This window comes from Borostomias antarcticus (assembly GCF_949987555.1).
Source record: "Borostomias antarcticus genome assembly, chromosome: 10".
Lineage (NCBI taxonomy): Eukaryota > Metazoa > Chordata > Actinopteri > Stomiiformes > Stomiidae > Borostomias > Borostomias antarcticus.
Window position 1 is genome coordinate 18833559 of NC_140243.1, and position 13316 is coordinate 18846874.

A 13316-nucleotide genomic window follows, 5' to 3' on the forward strand; every position below is an offset into this window, starting at 1 on the left:
GTGCTACATGGATGCTGAAATCCTTATTGTCATCAGGAGTCCAGTTGTCATTACCCTGGCATGTGGTCCTGTCAGTGGGAGAGTGGAGCAGAGCTGCCCAGATGAGAAGCCACATCCTGACTCCTCCACCTCAAACTCCGAAGCCTCTCAGAGTCTCTTCAACCTGAACACCACCTCTGTCTCTTCAACCTGAACACCACCTCTCTGGCTCTCCAACCTGAACACCACCTCTCTGGCTCTCCAACCTGAACACCACCTCTCTGGCTCTCCAACCTGAACACCACCTCTGTCTCTTCAACCTGAACACCACCTCTCTGGCTCTCCAACCTGAACACTACCTTGATGAGTCTGTAAGAGAATAATGATCATATATTATTATGACAGTCAATCATGGCCATCTGGGAGATATGCGAGGCCCTGTGCGAAATAGGCATTGTGAGGCCTTTATCTTCAATGTCAGTAGAAATATATTGACTACCAGTATGAAATTACATTTCAGGCTTCATATAATGTATATGTATAATAATAATAATAACAATGATAATAATAACATCAATAATAATAATAATAATAATAATATCAATAATAGTAATAATAATAATAATTATTATTATTATTATTGTTATTATTATATATATAATGTATATTTGTATATTGTATAATATTTACACACTGGTCCATATCACACGCACACGCGCGCACACACACACAAATATATATATATATACTGTATGTATATATACATACTGTATATATATATATATATATATATATATATATATAACCTGTACAGCAATAATTATGAAATGTATCTATTCACCAGGAATAGCGTTGAAGAGTGTTGAAGACATCAATCACCAGAACAGACAGACAATACTAAAACAGTGATCTTTTCAAAGAGCCTTCCTATGTTGTTGACCCACATACAGCACTGTACTAGCAAACAACTTGATGTTTAGGGTCAAATCACAGCCTATTATTCTATGTTGTTGTTTTATCAAATAAGATAAGACGTTTGCACACTACCTCTCCCCTGCTCTTCTTCCTGGTCACAGTGAGCCTGAGTGAATTGTTACTTCTCCCGCCTAGAATGACACCCTCCTCACACGGCACAACAGACAGCTACACTCCTCAGTAAAGGAAGCCCCTCGATGTTTTGGCTGGCGACACCATTTACCACCAGCAACTCCATCCATGTAAAGCATGGATGCTTGCAAATACTAACGTTTGCATTCAATGTGTGTGAAGGGGATTCACGTCTCTAGTTGATTCAGCATGAGAAGTGTCACAATGCGTCTTGCTTGGTAGGCAGACATTGTGATAAAATAAACCAGAGTCGACAAATTGTCAAAAAAGCTACTTCAAACTGTACCTAAGATTCATGTACCATAATTATGTACATACCGTACCATACAGGCGTGTAACATACAGTCATGTACCACACAGTCATGTGCCATATACCATAAGTTATCGCAGTGATGGGCATGTTCAATAACAAATAGAGTATAATTTGTATGAATAAAAATATAATTAAATATGTACTTACTGTAAACACGTATAAATTGTAGCATGTACTAATATGTCTATCCTTTCTAACAGCACAGTTTGCTACCTAGTTCACTCTGGTTTTTACCATAATGCTGCTATCAGCCCTTCAGGTCACAGGCCTATATGGGTGTGTCGGTCTCTATTTCAGTCAAACATGGTAGCCTTTGCAAACTTGACCACTCTGCAAAAGCAGGACAGGAAGTGCTCTGAGTACAGGCCTTGTGTCTCTGGTCACTTCCTCTTTCTCTAATACAGACACAAAAGACGTTTGGTCAAAGAAAACGTGTTTCCTTTTTTAAAGTAACCTATCTGCTAACTTATATGTGTTTAGTTGAATCAGTCTTTCAACGTACTGTAGGTAAGGGTGATTACATCATCAGGCGATGAAATCATCAGATGACATCATCAGGCGAGCGATGAAATCATCAGGGGGGTTATTTTGATATCAGTTATTTATAAGTAAAGGTAAATGGACTGCACTTATATAGCGCTTTTATCCAAAGCGCTTTAAAATGGCCTCTCATTCACCCATTCACACATACATTCACACACCAATGGCGGCAGCTGCCATGCAAGGTGCTAGCCTGCTCATTGGGAGCAGTTGGGGTTTCAGTGTCTTGCTCTCTTGACCCTACGATCATTGGACGACCCGCTCTACCTCCTGAGCCACAGCCGACCCGCAATGGTCATAGGTTATTCAGTAGCCTATTTAACATTTTTCACTACGTCTAAGTATTGAGCATATTTGATAGTCATCAATCCATCCACCTTTCCAACCAATAGTCACAATAGCAATCCCACAAGTGACATACAGTAAGATGAGTTGATAGTTAGACAGAGTTTAAACTAATATTATGTCATAGATTCTGGGTTTATCATTCCAAATGGAGTTAGAATAACTGGGGTTTAACGAGATGCACCTGGCCACGCCCTGCCAATCAACTCAACTAGACACACCTGTTACCGCCGTGCCAGCTTCCTGCCAATTAAACACAGTAACCACCTAACCTACCTGTTCTCTCTCATTCCTGCTTTTGCTTTTTTTTTGTGTTTGCTGCAGTTTGGCTGATGGATCTGGAGTCTGAGATGTTTTTGCCCAGCTTCAAGTGCCGTTTCCTGTCGGACAGGAAGTCGGTGATCAAACTGCAGATAGTCGGGCACGTGCAGCTAGGAGAGTTCGTACTCCAGTGTGGGTGGGAGGATGGTGTTGAAAGCAGAGCTGAAATCTACAAACAGGATCCTGGCGTAGGCACCTGCGTGTTCCAGATGCTGTAGAATGTAGTGAAGTTACAGAATGTAGTGAAGAGGTGCAGCAGGCCACTCAGAGACCTTCATTACTACAGAGGTCAGGGCGACGGGACAGGGATGATGGTGGAGGTCTTGAAGCAGTTTTGTGTTTGCATTGTTTGTCAAATCTGCAGTGGAACTCGTTCAGGTCGTCAGCAGGGGTCGATTGGCCATCAGGAACACCGGGAGTTTTCCTTGTGGGCCTGTGCTAGCGGGGGCCGATAGGATTTGAAAAAGACACAAAAAAACAACAAAACTTTTTTTCCTTTTAAAAAAAAATCAAATAAAATCTTTCTGGCCCACGTTTCTAAGTGTTCCAGCCCCTTAAGGCAGCCCAACGCAGCCCATAGGATTATTACTATTTTTATTTTCTATTCGCTTGGTTTCCAGTCTAGAGCCTGCTGGTATCCTGTGACACAGACCATGGTGCTTAACCTGGTTTTGTCGTGTCACGTTTTCTACTCTGCTGATTCTTGTAGCTTGGGTGTCCCTAGCTTACAGCCTGCTCAAAGCTTTCCCCAATGTTTATTCATAAAGAAGTTAATGTGCGTTTCTGATTCCAAATTAATGAATAGTAACCCTTTTAGGCCGTGCCAATAAAACACTTTCGATTAAAAAAGTGATAAAAGTACAGTACGAAGAAAAGGTCATGTGACTCATGGGACGTTATCAGACAGGGTTGGGGGTATAAAAGTGAGCTTAGGATCAAGTCCTTGATACTTATCTGTAGCCTATGAAATACACTGATGACTAGATACAGTTACAGTACTTTACACCTTGGATATAAACAGATTCTCTGTGAATACATTTGCAGTAAGGAAAGAGGAAGTGGACCAACTAACACCAAAATGTGGTCTGGATCTAACACAAACGTACAGTAGCACAGGAACATGGGTAGTGCAGTTAAACCACAGAAATAACAGTGCTGAGTGTGGCTATCTCAATGTGGACGTACTGTAGCCTATTCAAATGCATGCCCCCCTGCTGTGCAGCTATACTGTACAGTGTAGGTGAACCACCCACTGCTCCAAACAGAGCAGACATGACTCTGATGGCCAACTTGGGCCGACTCACTTGTGACACCAATTTAGCGTTTGGCAGGGTACGTTTCAAGCTGCAATATCAAGGAGACTGTTTTCAATGTAGCCCTACAATCTAGTTATAAAAGATTTGTATCTACATTGGGTCTGGCCTGTGACCCCTGAATCCTTCCCTGACCTCCAACCCAATCTGTCTGCTAGTTATTCTAACTCATCTCACCTCACATATAGGCCTATCTCACAGCCCGGCGCCACCTTATTGGTCTGATCGAATCCCGACCACTCAGAGCTGCATGTTTAAACCTAGGCCTACCCAATTGGAACGGAGTGCCTAACCATCACCCTGAAGCCTGATTCATAGTCGACGTAAACAACGCAAGCTACGTTGTGAACGCAAGCTCCAACATGACTCTAGAGCTTGCGTTCTGTGTTTTGTTTTGTGGAAACGCAAGGAATTGCACTATTGCTTGCGTCAAGTGACAAATTTCGGCATTTGTGTGGCCTTGCGAAGCTTGCGTTGCTTGCGCTTATGTATTTGCGTCGACTATGAATCCGGCCTAAGTCTAATTCCAGTTGCCATTGACCCCAATTAAAAAAAATCAAAATAAACCAGGCCAGGTCCAGCCTGGCTTATGTGCGTGGCTGGCTTGTTTCTGTTCAGGACTTGTAGGACGGATGCTAGTCATGCCACTGAAATAGCTGTGAATTGAAATGACATGAAATAATGTCTGATGAATTAAGATAGGTCTTGTCGCCTGGACACATCCCAGATAGCAAGCGGATCTGGGCCATATACAGGCCAGTTCTGGCCCTTGTGGCTTAGTTCCGGCCCATATATGGCCCAGAATCATTACACATCCGCTTGCTATCTGGGATCAGTTCCAATGCTTCCACAATAAGAATGGGATAGCCAGTTAGCTCATGGGTGGGAGACCAATGCTCTGACCACTACTCTACTTGTGCAGTGGATATTGGCGGATTGGTTTTGGTGTCCTTCTTCCAGTCCCTAGTGTGGGTTGGGGTTAGAATAAGGGCTGGGACAGGATCTGACCTATAAGGCAAGGGGTAAAGGTTGGAGTGAAAGGATGAACATGTGGAGGTTTGGGGTATAGTCCCATAAAGTCATCCCCACCGGGTCTTGAACCCTGGTCTCCCAGGTGGGATTCCAATGCTCTGACCACTACTCTACTTGTGCAGTGGAGATCGGTGGACTGATTTTGGTGTCCTTCTTGATTTTGGTGTGCTGGGACTACTGCCTCTTGTGGTGCCAACAGAGAGATGCAAGCTGGCATTGTCGGGAGTAAGGGAGGGAGGGAGGGAGGGAGTGATAACCCGACAAACGCTATACTAGATGCACTAGCTTCCAGCCACGCACAAAAAATACACTATTAGAAACCAAAATAGTCAAAATAACAGGCAATTTCAATTACAAACTCATGATTACCAGACTCCAGTTGTTTTTTTGTAAAAGGTTAGGTAAATGCATGCTACAACAAGGTTCTTAATGGTTAAGAACCTCAAAATGTCTCCCCAGAGCCCCAGTACAAGGGCCTGTTACCAGCTATCACTAAGGATTTCACTACTCTTCAGCTCACAGGATCTTATCCCTCACTGTTGAATGCTGAAGAAACTGGTGTGAGTAGACTCGCCTAGTCTTCCTAACGGTCTCCTATCCCAAAGCCCTCCCCGTTTCAACATATAACTACACCCCGCTGTGACCTGGTAGCAGAATAATAGCTATAAATCACTTTGGTTCACAACCGCTCTACTCCTTTAAGACTACAGTTGGTGTGGTTGCTAGGATATCGATTAACACTAAGTATAATTTTAGTGTAAGGGAGTGTGTAAGTGCATCTAGAGTTAACCATTAAGAACCTTGTTGTAGCATGCATTTACCTAACCTTTTACAAATCATTAAAGAAACAATAAAATCATGAAGTTAATAATAATCATTAATAGCATCAAAAATGTCCTTCATATTATTATTATTATTATTATTATTATTATTATTTATTATTATTATTATTATTATTATTATTATTATTAGTAGTAGTAGTAGTTGTAGTAGTAGTCAAAGTAGTAGTAGTAGTAGTAGTAGTAGTTGTTGTTGTTGTTGTTGTTGTTGTAGAAGTCATAATATAAAAAGTATTATAGTGGTATAATAATAATAATAATATTATTATTATTATATAATAATAATTATTATTATTTATTATTATTATTATTATTATTAGTAGTAGTAGTAGTAGTAGTAGTAGTAGTATTAGTAGTAGTAGTAGTTGTTGTTGTTGTTGTAGAAGTCGTAATATAAAAAGTATTATAGTGGTATAATATTATTATTATTATTATTATTATTATATGTGTTTAATATTGAGAGAATGCATAATGTTAATTTCATTTGGTTATGCCAATGTAGTTTGAGTTGCATTTTTCATTTAAAGCTCACTTCTTTACTAGTTAGTAGTAAAAACATTGCAGTGTCATAACATACCTAGAGTTGTAATTATACTGTGAAGTGAAACAATGTCTTTTATAACTAGATCCAAGATACAGATTTTATACTACTGTATACTGTGCATACAGTATGTACTGTACATGTGGGGTAATTACGGTATGCCTTACAACACATTTACAAAAAGGTGCATTTTTATTTTGTTTATTTGCATCTTTCAGTGAATATTTATATTTTCTATATAATTTTGTGTTGTCTCTTTCCTTTTTCTGTTGAGAAAATAATGTTGAGACATTTGTCTTGGGGTCTGCTGGAATGATACTTCAGGTATTGCATTGTCAGGCTTTCAGTCTCATTTGTAAATGCTATGTAAGGCAATTACACAAAATAGTTAGAAAATACTTACTTAGTAAATACTTTCTAATTACTTGAATTCATTCTGAATTGCAGTATTAGTAAGTGTTTATAACACATCTGTTAGCTCTCACATTAATGCATGTCTAAAGCACTGTACGGATAAATGCACAGATACAGATACAGACACATAGATGTCTATCTAAATAGTTTTGTCAGACTTTTAAATATAAATTAAATAAAACTTTCAAAATGATCTGATGAGCCCATTAACAACTCCTAAATAACTGGTTTGTACAATAACTGGTTTGTACTTAATTTACAATTTATTATTTATAAATACAATAATTAAACAACTTCTAGATTAGCTTATTAATGGTGAATAAACATGTAAAACTGTGTTCATGAATGTGTATTAATGCTGGAACAGTGCTTTATAAATTATGAATTATGCAGTATTTAAATAATGCTTAGTAGCATGCAGTTACTAGTGTTACACTAATTTACTACTACTACTACTACTCTACTGTAATATGCAAATTCTGATTATGATTCTGATGTAGGATATTTCATATGAATGAAAAGTTCTATCTTTTATCACTCAGCTGCTGTACTTATACTGACAATGTATTTAGGTACATATATATCTTATTCTATACTACACAGTTACTGTACATATGGGTGTATATAGTCCCTGTTATCCCTCTTTTTATGCTACCTCCCCCGTATATAGTGTCTTTTCCCCCAAAACCCGCAACACGCGTCGCATGATTTTTCCACACGACATCTAGAAAAAAGAAGCTCGAAGTCAGGGGTTCTAACTTATAAGCTGACATGGCAACGCTGGTTAGCACTGCGGTAACAGGTGTGTCTAGTTGAGTTGATTGGCAGGGCGTGGCCAGGTGCATCTCGTTTGATTGATGACAGCATTGAGATATTGTCTTTCTCCTCCCAAACCCCAGTTATTCTAACTCCTTTTGGAATGATAAACCCAGAATCTATGACATAATATTAGTTTAAACTCTGTCTAACTATCAACTCATCTTACTGTATGTCACTTGTGGGGTTGCCATTGTGACTATTGGTTGGAAAGGTGGATGGATTGATGACTATCAAATATGCTCAATACTTAGACGTAGTGAAAAATGTTAAATAGGCTACTGAATAACCTATGACCATTGCGGGTCGGCTGTGGCTCAGGAGTTAGAGCGGGTCGTCCAATGATCGTAGGGTCAAGAGGGCAAGACTACGGTGGCCGACAAGGGCAAACGCGCTACAAATACCGAAAACATTTCCATTAGGAGAAACGCGCTGCAAACACAGAAACGACACAAACTCAAAACACATACAAAATCCAAAACAAATACATTAACAGCAAACGCGCTGCAAATACAGAAACGATACAAAGTCAAAAACACATACAACAACAACAACACATGCAACAAAAAAAACGCTGCAAATTCAGTTCCCAACACAACGGAAGAATAAAATATAAACTTACATGTTTATGAACGAAAGAACCAAAGAAGAATGGCACAATATTAAAGCCTTAATGTAAAAAAAGAACATAATCACTATAATGTTACCTTTTTTATGCCGCCTTTTCGTCTAGCCTTGTTTGAACCATGAGGTTTGAACGTCTAGCCCGTCTCCGGTCCGTTCCACTTACTGCCCAGAACACTTCCGTTGTGTTGAGGACTGAATTTGCAGCGTTTTTTGTTGCATGTGTTGTCGGGGGCTGTATGTGTTTTTGACTTTGTATTGTTTCTGTATTTGCAGCGCGTTTGCTGTTAATGTATTTGTTTTGACTTTCTGCAGCAAGTTTCCGTTGTTGTATTTGTTTCGTGTTTTTGACGTTGAGTCATTTCTGTATTTGGAGCGCGTTTCTCCCTAATGGCAATGTTTTCTGTATTTGCAGTGCGTTTCTCCCTAATGGAAATGTTATCGGTCTTTGCAGCGCGTTTGCCCTTGTCGGCCACCGTACAAGACACTGAAACCCTAACTGCTCCCAATGAGCAGGCTAGCACCTTGCATGGCAGCTGCCGCCATTGGTGTGTGAATGTGTGTGTGAATGGGTGAATGAGAGGCCATTGTAAAGCGCTTTGGATAAAAGCGCTATATAAGTACAGTCCATTTACCTTTACTTATAAGTAACTGATATCAAAATAACCCCCCCGATGATTTCATCGCTCGCCTGATGATGTCATCACCCTTACCTACAGTAGGCTACTCCCCTTTCGCATTGCACGTTGAAAGACTGATTCAACTAAACATATATAAATTAGCAGATAGGTTACTTTAAAATAGGAAATACATTTTGAAAACCTTTCACCAAACTTCTTTTGGGTCTGTATTAGAGAAAGAGGAAGTGACCAGAGACACAAGGCCTGTACTCAGAGCACTTCCTGTTTTGCAGAGTGGTAAAGTTTGCAAAGGCTACCATGTTTGACTGAAATAGAGACCGACACACCCATATAGGCCTGTGACCTGAAGGGCTGATAGCAGCATTAATGGTAAAAACCAGAGTGAACTAGGTAGCAAACTGTGCTGTTAGAAAGGATAGACATATTAGTACATGCTACAATTTATACGTGTTTACAGTAAGTACATATTTATTTTATATTTTTATTCATTCAAATTATACTCACTGCGATGACCTTTGGTTTATGGCACATGACTGTGTGGTACATGACTGTATGTTACACGCCTGTATGGTACGTTATGTACATAACTAATCTACATGAATGTTAGGCTCATGATTCTAAGGTGTTCAGTGAAAAACCTTCATGAAAAATTTGCTTCAGTATATTTAATTACTGTATGAATGGAGAAAGAATCCTGCAGAGTTGAAGTAGCTTTTTCGACAATTCGTCGACTCTGTGGTTTATTTTCTCACAATGTCTGTCTACCAAGCAAGACGGATTGTTACTTCTCATGCTGAATCAACTAGAGACGTGAATCCCCTTCAAACACATTGGATGCAAACATTAGCATTGGATTAGTTACATGGATGGAGTAATAATAATAATAATAATGATAATAACAGCAATAATAATAATAATAATAATAATAATGATAATAATGATAATAACAGCAATAATAATAATAATAATAACAATGATAATAACAGCAATAATAATAATAATAATAATTTAAAATAATAATAATAATAATAATAATACATTTTATTCGTAAAGCACTTTTCATTTAAAAATCTCAGAGTGCTACAGGTTTAAAAGCATAGTATAAAAAACACTATTCCTGGTGGATAGATACATTTCATAATTATTGCTGTACAAGTTATGTTTATATATATATATATATATATATTATATATATATATATATTTATATATATATATGTGTGTGTGTGTGTATGTGTATGTGTATGTGTATGTGTGTGTGTGTGTGTGTGTGTGTGTGTGTGATATGGACCAGTGTGTCCAATAAAGATTATACAATATATGATTATATGATGCCTGAAATGTCATTTCATTCTGGTAGTCAATATATTTCTACTGACATTGAATATCACTATGGACTGTTTTCATCCCACAGCCTTTTCTAGACTAGAGGCCATCGCAGCTGGATGAGTTCATTACTAAAGGCACCTTTAATCAAAGAAAACTGGAAACATGACACTGTAATTGATGCTCTGCTTCCCATTGGCTGTCATAATAATATATGATCATTATTCTATTACAGACTCATCAAGGTGGTGTTCAGGTTAGAGAGCCAGAGAGGTGGTGTTCAGGTTGAAGAGACAGAGGTGGTGTTCAGGTTGGAGAGCCAGAGAGGTGGTGTTCAGGTTGGAGAGCCAGAGAGGTGGTGTTCAGGTTGAAGAGACAGAGGTGGTGTTCAGGTTGAAGAGACTGAGAGGCTTTGGAGTTTGAGGTGGAGGAGTCAGGATGTGGCTTCTCATCTGGGCAGCTCTGCTCCTCTCTCCCACTGACAGGACCACATGCCAGGGTAATGACAACTGGACTCCTGATGACAATAAGGATTTCAGCATCCATAACAGATTGTTAAGACCATTCAATATGTCAGAAGTACTGCAGTGTGCTGAACTGTGACGTTTCTGTTTGTCCTTGAATATCTTTGCTTTAGTCACTTGTTGTTTTAATGTCTCCCTACATCAACACATGCAGCATATCCAGAAGGATGGAGCCTCACCCTCAGCCCAGCAGAGATAACAGCAGAGGCTGGACTATGCGCTGTTATTTCCTGCTCATTCACTCACCCAGGATCCTTCACTCCCAAGAATGCAGTATGGTATAAATGCCCTGATGCAACACAGAAATGTGATGAAGAGGTAAACCTAGTTTTCTACTCCAGCGACATCTCCTCAGTCCAGGAGGGATTCAGAGGGAGAGTGGCTCTACTGGACACAGACCTGACCAGGAAAAACTGTGGCGTCATCATCAACGACATCAGAGACTCTGACACTGGGTATTACATGTTCAGAGTGAGAGGAAAAAATAATAAGAAAAAAAGTGATGGAACAGACGATGGATTTCATTTTAAAGAGGACAAAGTGAACATTGTTGTTGGAGGTAAATGGATACATCTGCTACAGTTGAACTGATCATAACACACATAACTGTAGGAGGAGAACCAGTCTCTCAGTGATACAGCACACAGTCTACTCTGATTCCAAATGTGGTCCCTTACTCAGTCCTAACAGCAACAACTGTGTGTGTGTTTGTTTTCTTTGTGTCTCCAGCTCTGAGCCAGAGGCCCTCTGTGTCTGCTCCTCCTCTGACTGAGGGCCAGAGGGCCACACTGACCTGCAGGGCCCCGCGGCGCTGCTCTGGAACTCCTCCTCACATCACCTGGACATGGAGAGGGACTGCAGACAGCGTCACTGGGATCCCCCACAACACCACCACACAGGGGAGGGAGAATCTGACCAGCATCGCCACACACCACCTCTCAACTCTGACCTTTACCCCCTCAGCTGAACACCATGGCACCAATGTCACGTGTCAGGTGACCTTCAAAGGCAGCGTCACCACTGAGGACACAGTGACTTTGAATGTGTCATGTAAGAAAGCACCTGTTCAACCATCAGTGTTGAATGTTTATTGTTATATATTGTCTAATGTGCTAAATGATTAAAGCTATGTCCATATTTCTTTCAGATCGTCCAGTGATCCTCCCTGGCTCCGGGTGTATGGTCCTGTCAGAGGTTCTGACCTGTGTGTGTGTCAGTCGGGGGCGGCCCTCACCACTCATAAACTGGCTGAACATCGAGGAACACAGTTTCCCCACTGTGGCGTTGGGAACCGTAGTGAGCAGCATCACCCTTCCTAACAGATACCAGCTCAACACCATAGTGGAGTGCGTCAGCAGAAATGCTCTGGGTGAAGAGACTGAGAAGCTGCAGGTCACACAGAAACCAGGACAGAAACAAGAAGGTAAAGGTGCGACCTCTGAAATAGATCAGTTCTCTTCAGGAGGCTAGAGAGACATTCATGATGAAAACACACTTGTTAAAATGGATGGGGAATGACAACAGTCGTTCTGATCGTTTTTAGACTGTAGATCAGTTTTGTGTTCTGACCTGATACGGCATGTTATGTCCAGGTTGTTGTATTGATACTATACAGCAGTGTTGTGGTGTTGTTACTCTTACTAGACTTCAAAGACTGACACTGGTTTCTCACAATGTTCTCCGTTGAAGAGTGTGAGAACACAGTGCTCCCCTGGGTCCTAGCTGGCATGTCTGTCGCTGTGAACATCTTCCTCCTGACCACCACTGCTTACCCACAGTAAGAGCCTACGTTACATTTATATTGCGGTCATTTAGCAGATCTCTTTTCTCCAACGTGACTTACAATAAGTACACTTGTCTGGAGTGAGTGAACTGACTGCATCCCAGTCATGTTTCAGTAAAGTCTTCTTTAAGAACAAGTGCTATCAGCAGTCACAGCGCAAGATGTTGTCCAGCATAGACATTATAGGAGGAGGATTCTCCCAACTTTTATATTTTTAATATTTCTACTTTTATATTTTTATTTTTACTTTTATATTTGTATATTATGCGTCAAATCTTCTTTTTTTTACTGCACCATATCGTCATTGAAACAAAACTCCTGTGTCAGTTGTAAAAAGCCAGAGCACATGTGCATGTAGGCTACAGTAATGAGGAACAGGAAGTTAACTCCAACCACCATTGTTGCTTTTCAAAAAGTTTCAAAAGGAGGAAAACGAAGCCAAAGGAAGTGGAGAGTACCTACGCATCACTGGATAAGAGGGACCAATCTCCAGAGTATGATGTCATAGCCCAGCCTCCACAGTGATTGCAACTATGAAGACGCCATGTTTGAGCTCATTTTAAGAGCTTTGTTCAGCCACTTGCAGTTTCAATTGATAATAATAATAATAATAATAATAATAATAATGCATTTCTTGTCATTATTCTAAAGCAGGGTAAACGTACAACTGCCAAAACAGTTTTAAGCAGTTTAAGAAAATGTAATATTTGTTTTTAAACTGCCTTCCCAGTTCGAAAACTTCTAAAGATCTGACATGAAGAAACCTCAGGACTCCACTTTTAGAACAGAGACATTCTAGAACAACAAACATTCTAAAACCGCTTAACACCATCTTGGCTGTTGTATTTGAATCCAGCTT

General features: G+C 40.0%; 1 protein-coding gene across 1 annotated transcript; it reads left to right on the top strand.

The window, feature by feature from the left end:
• Positions 1-10588: 10588 nt before the first annotated feature.
• On the top strand, positions 10589-12455 carry LOC311314225 (sialic acid-binding Ig-like lectin 14; the record flags this gene model as incomplete). Its single annotated transcript, XM_084444562.1, has 5 exons — positions 10589-10649; positions 10829-11233; positions 11404-11724; positions 11822-12097; positions 12397-12455. 5 exons carry the CDS (start codon positions 10589-10591, stop codon positions 12453-12455), a joined length of 1122 nt encoding a protein of 373 aa, XP_084300688.1.
• Between the last annotated feature and the right edge of the window lie 861 nt (positions 12456-13316).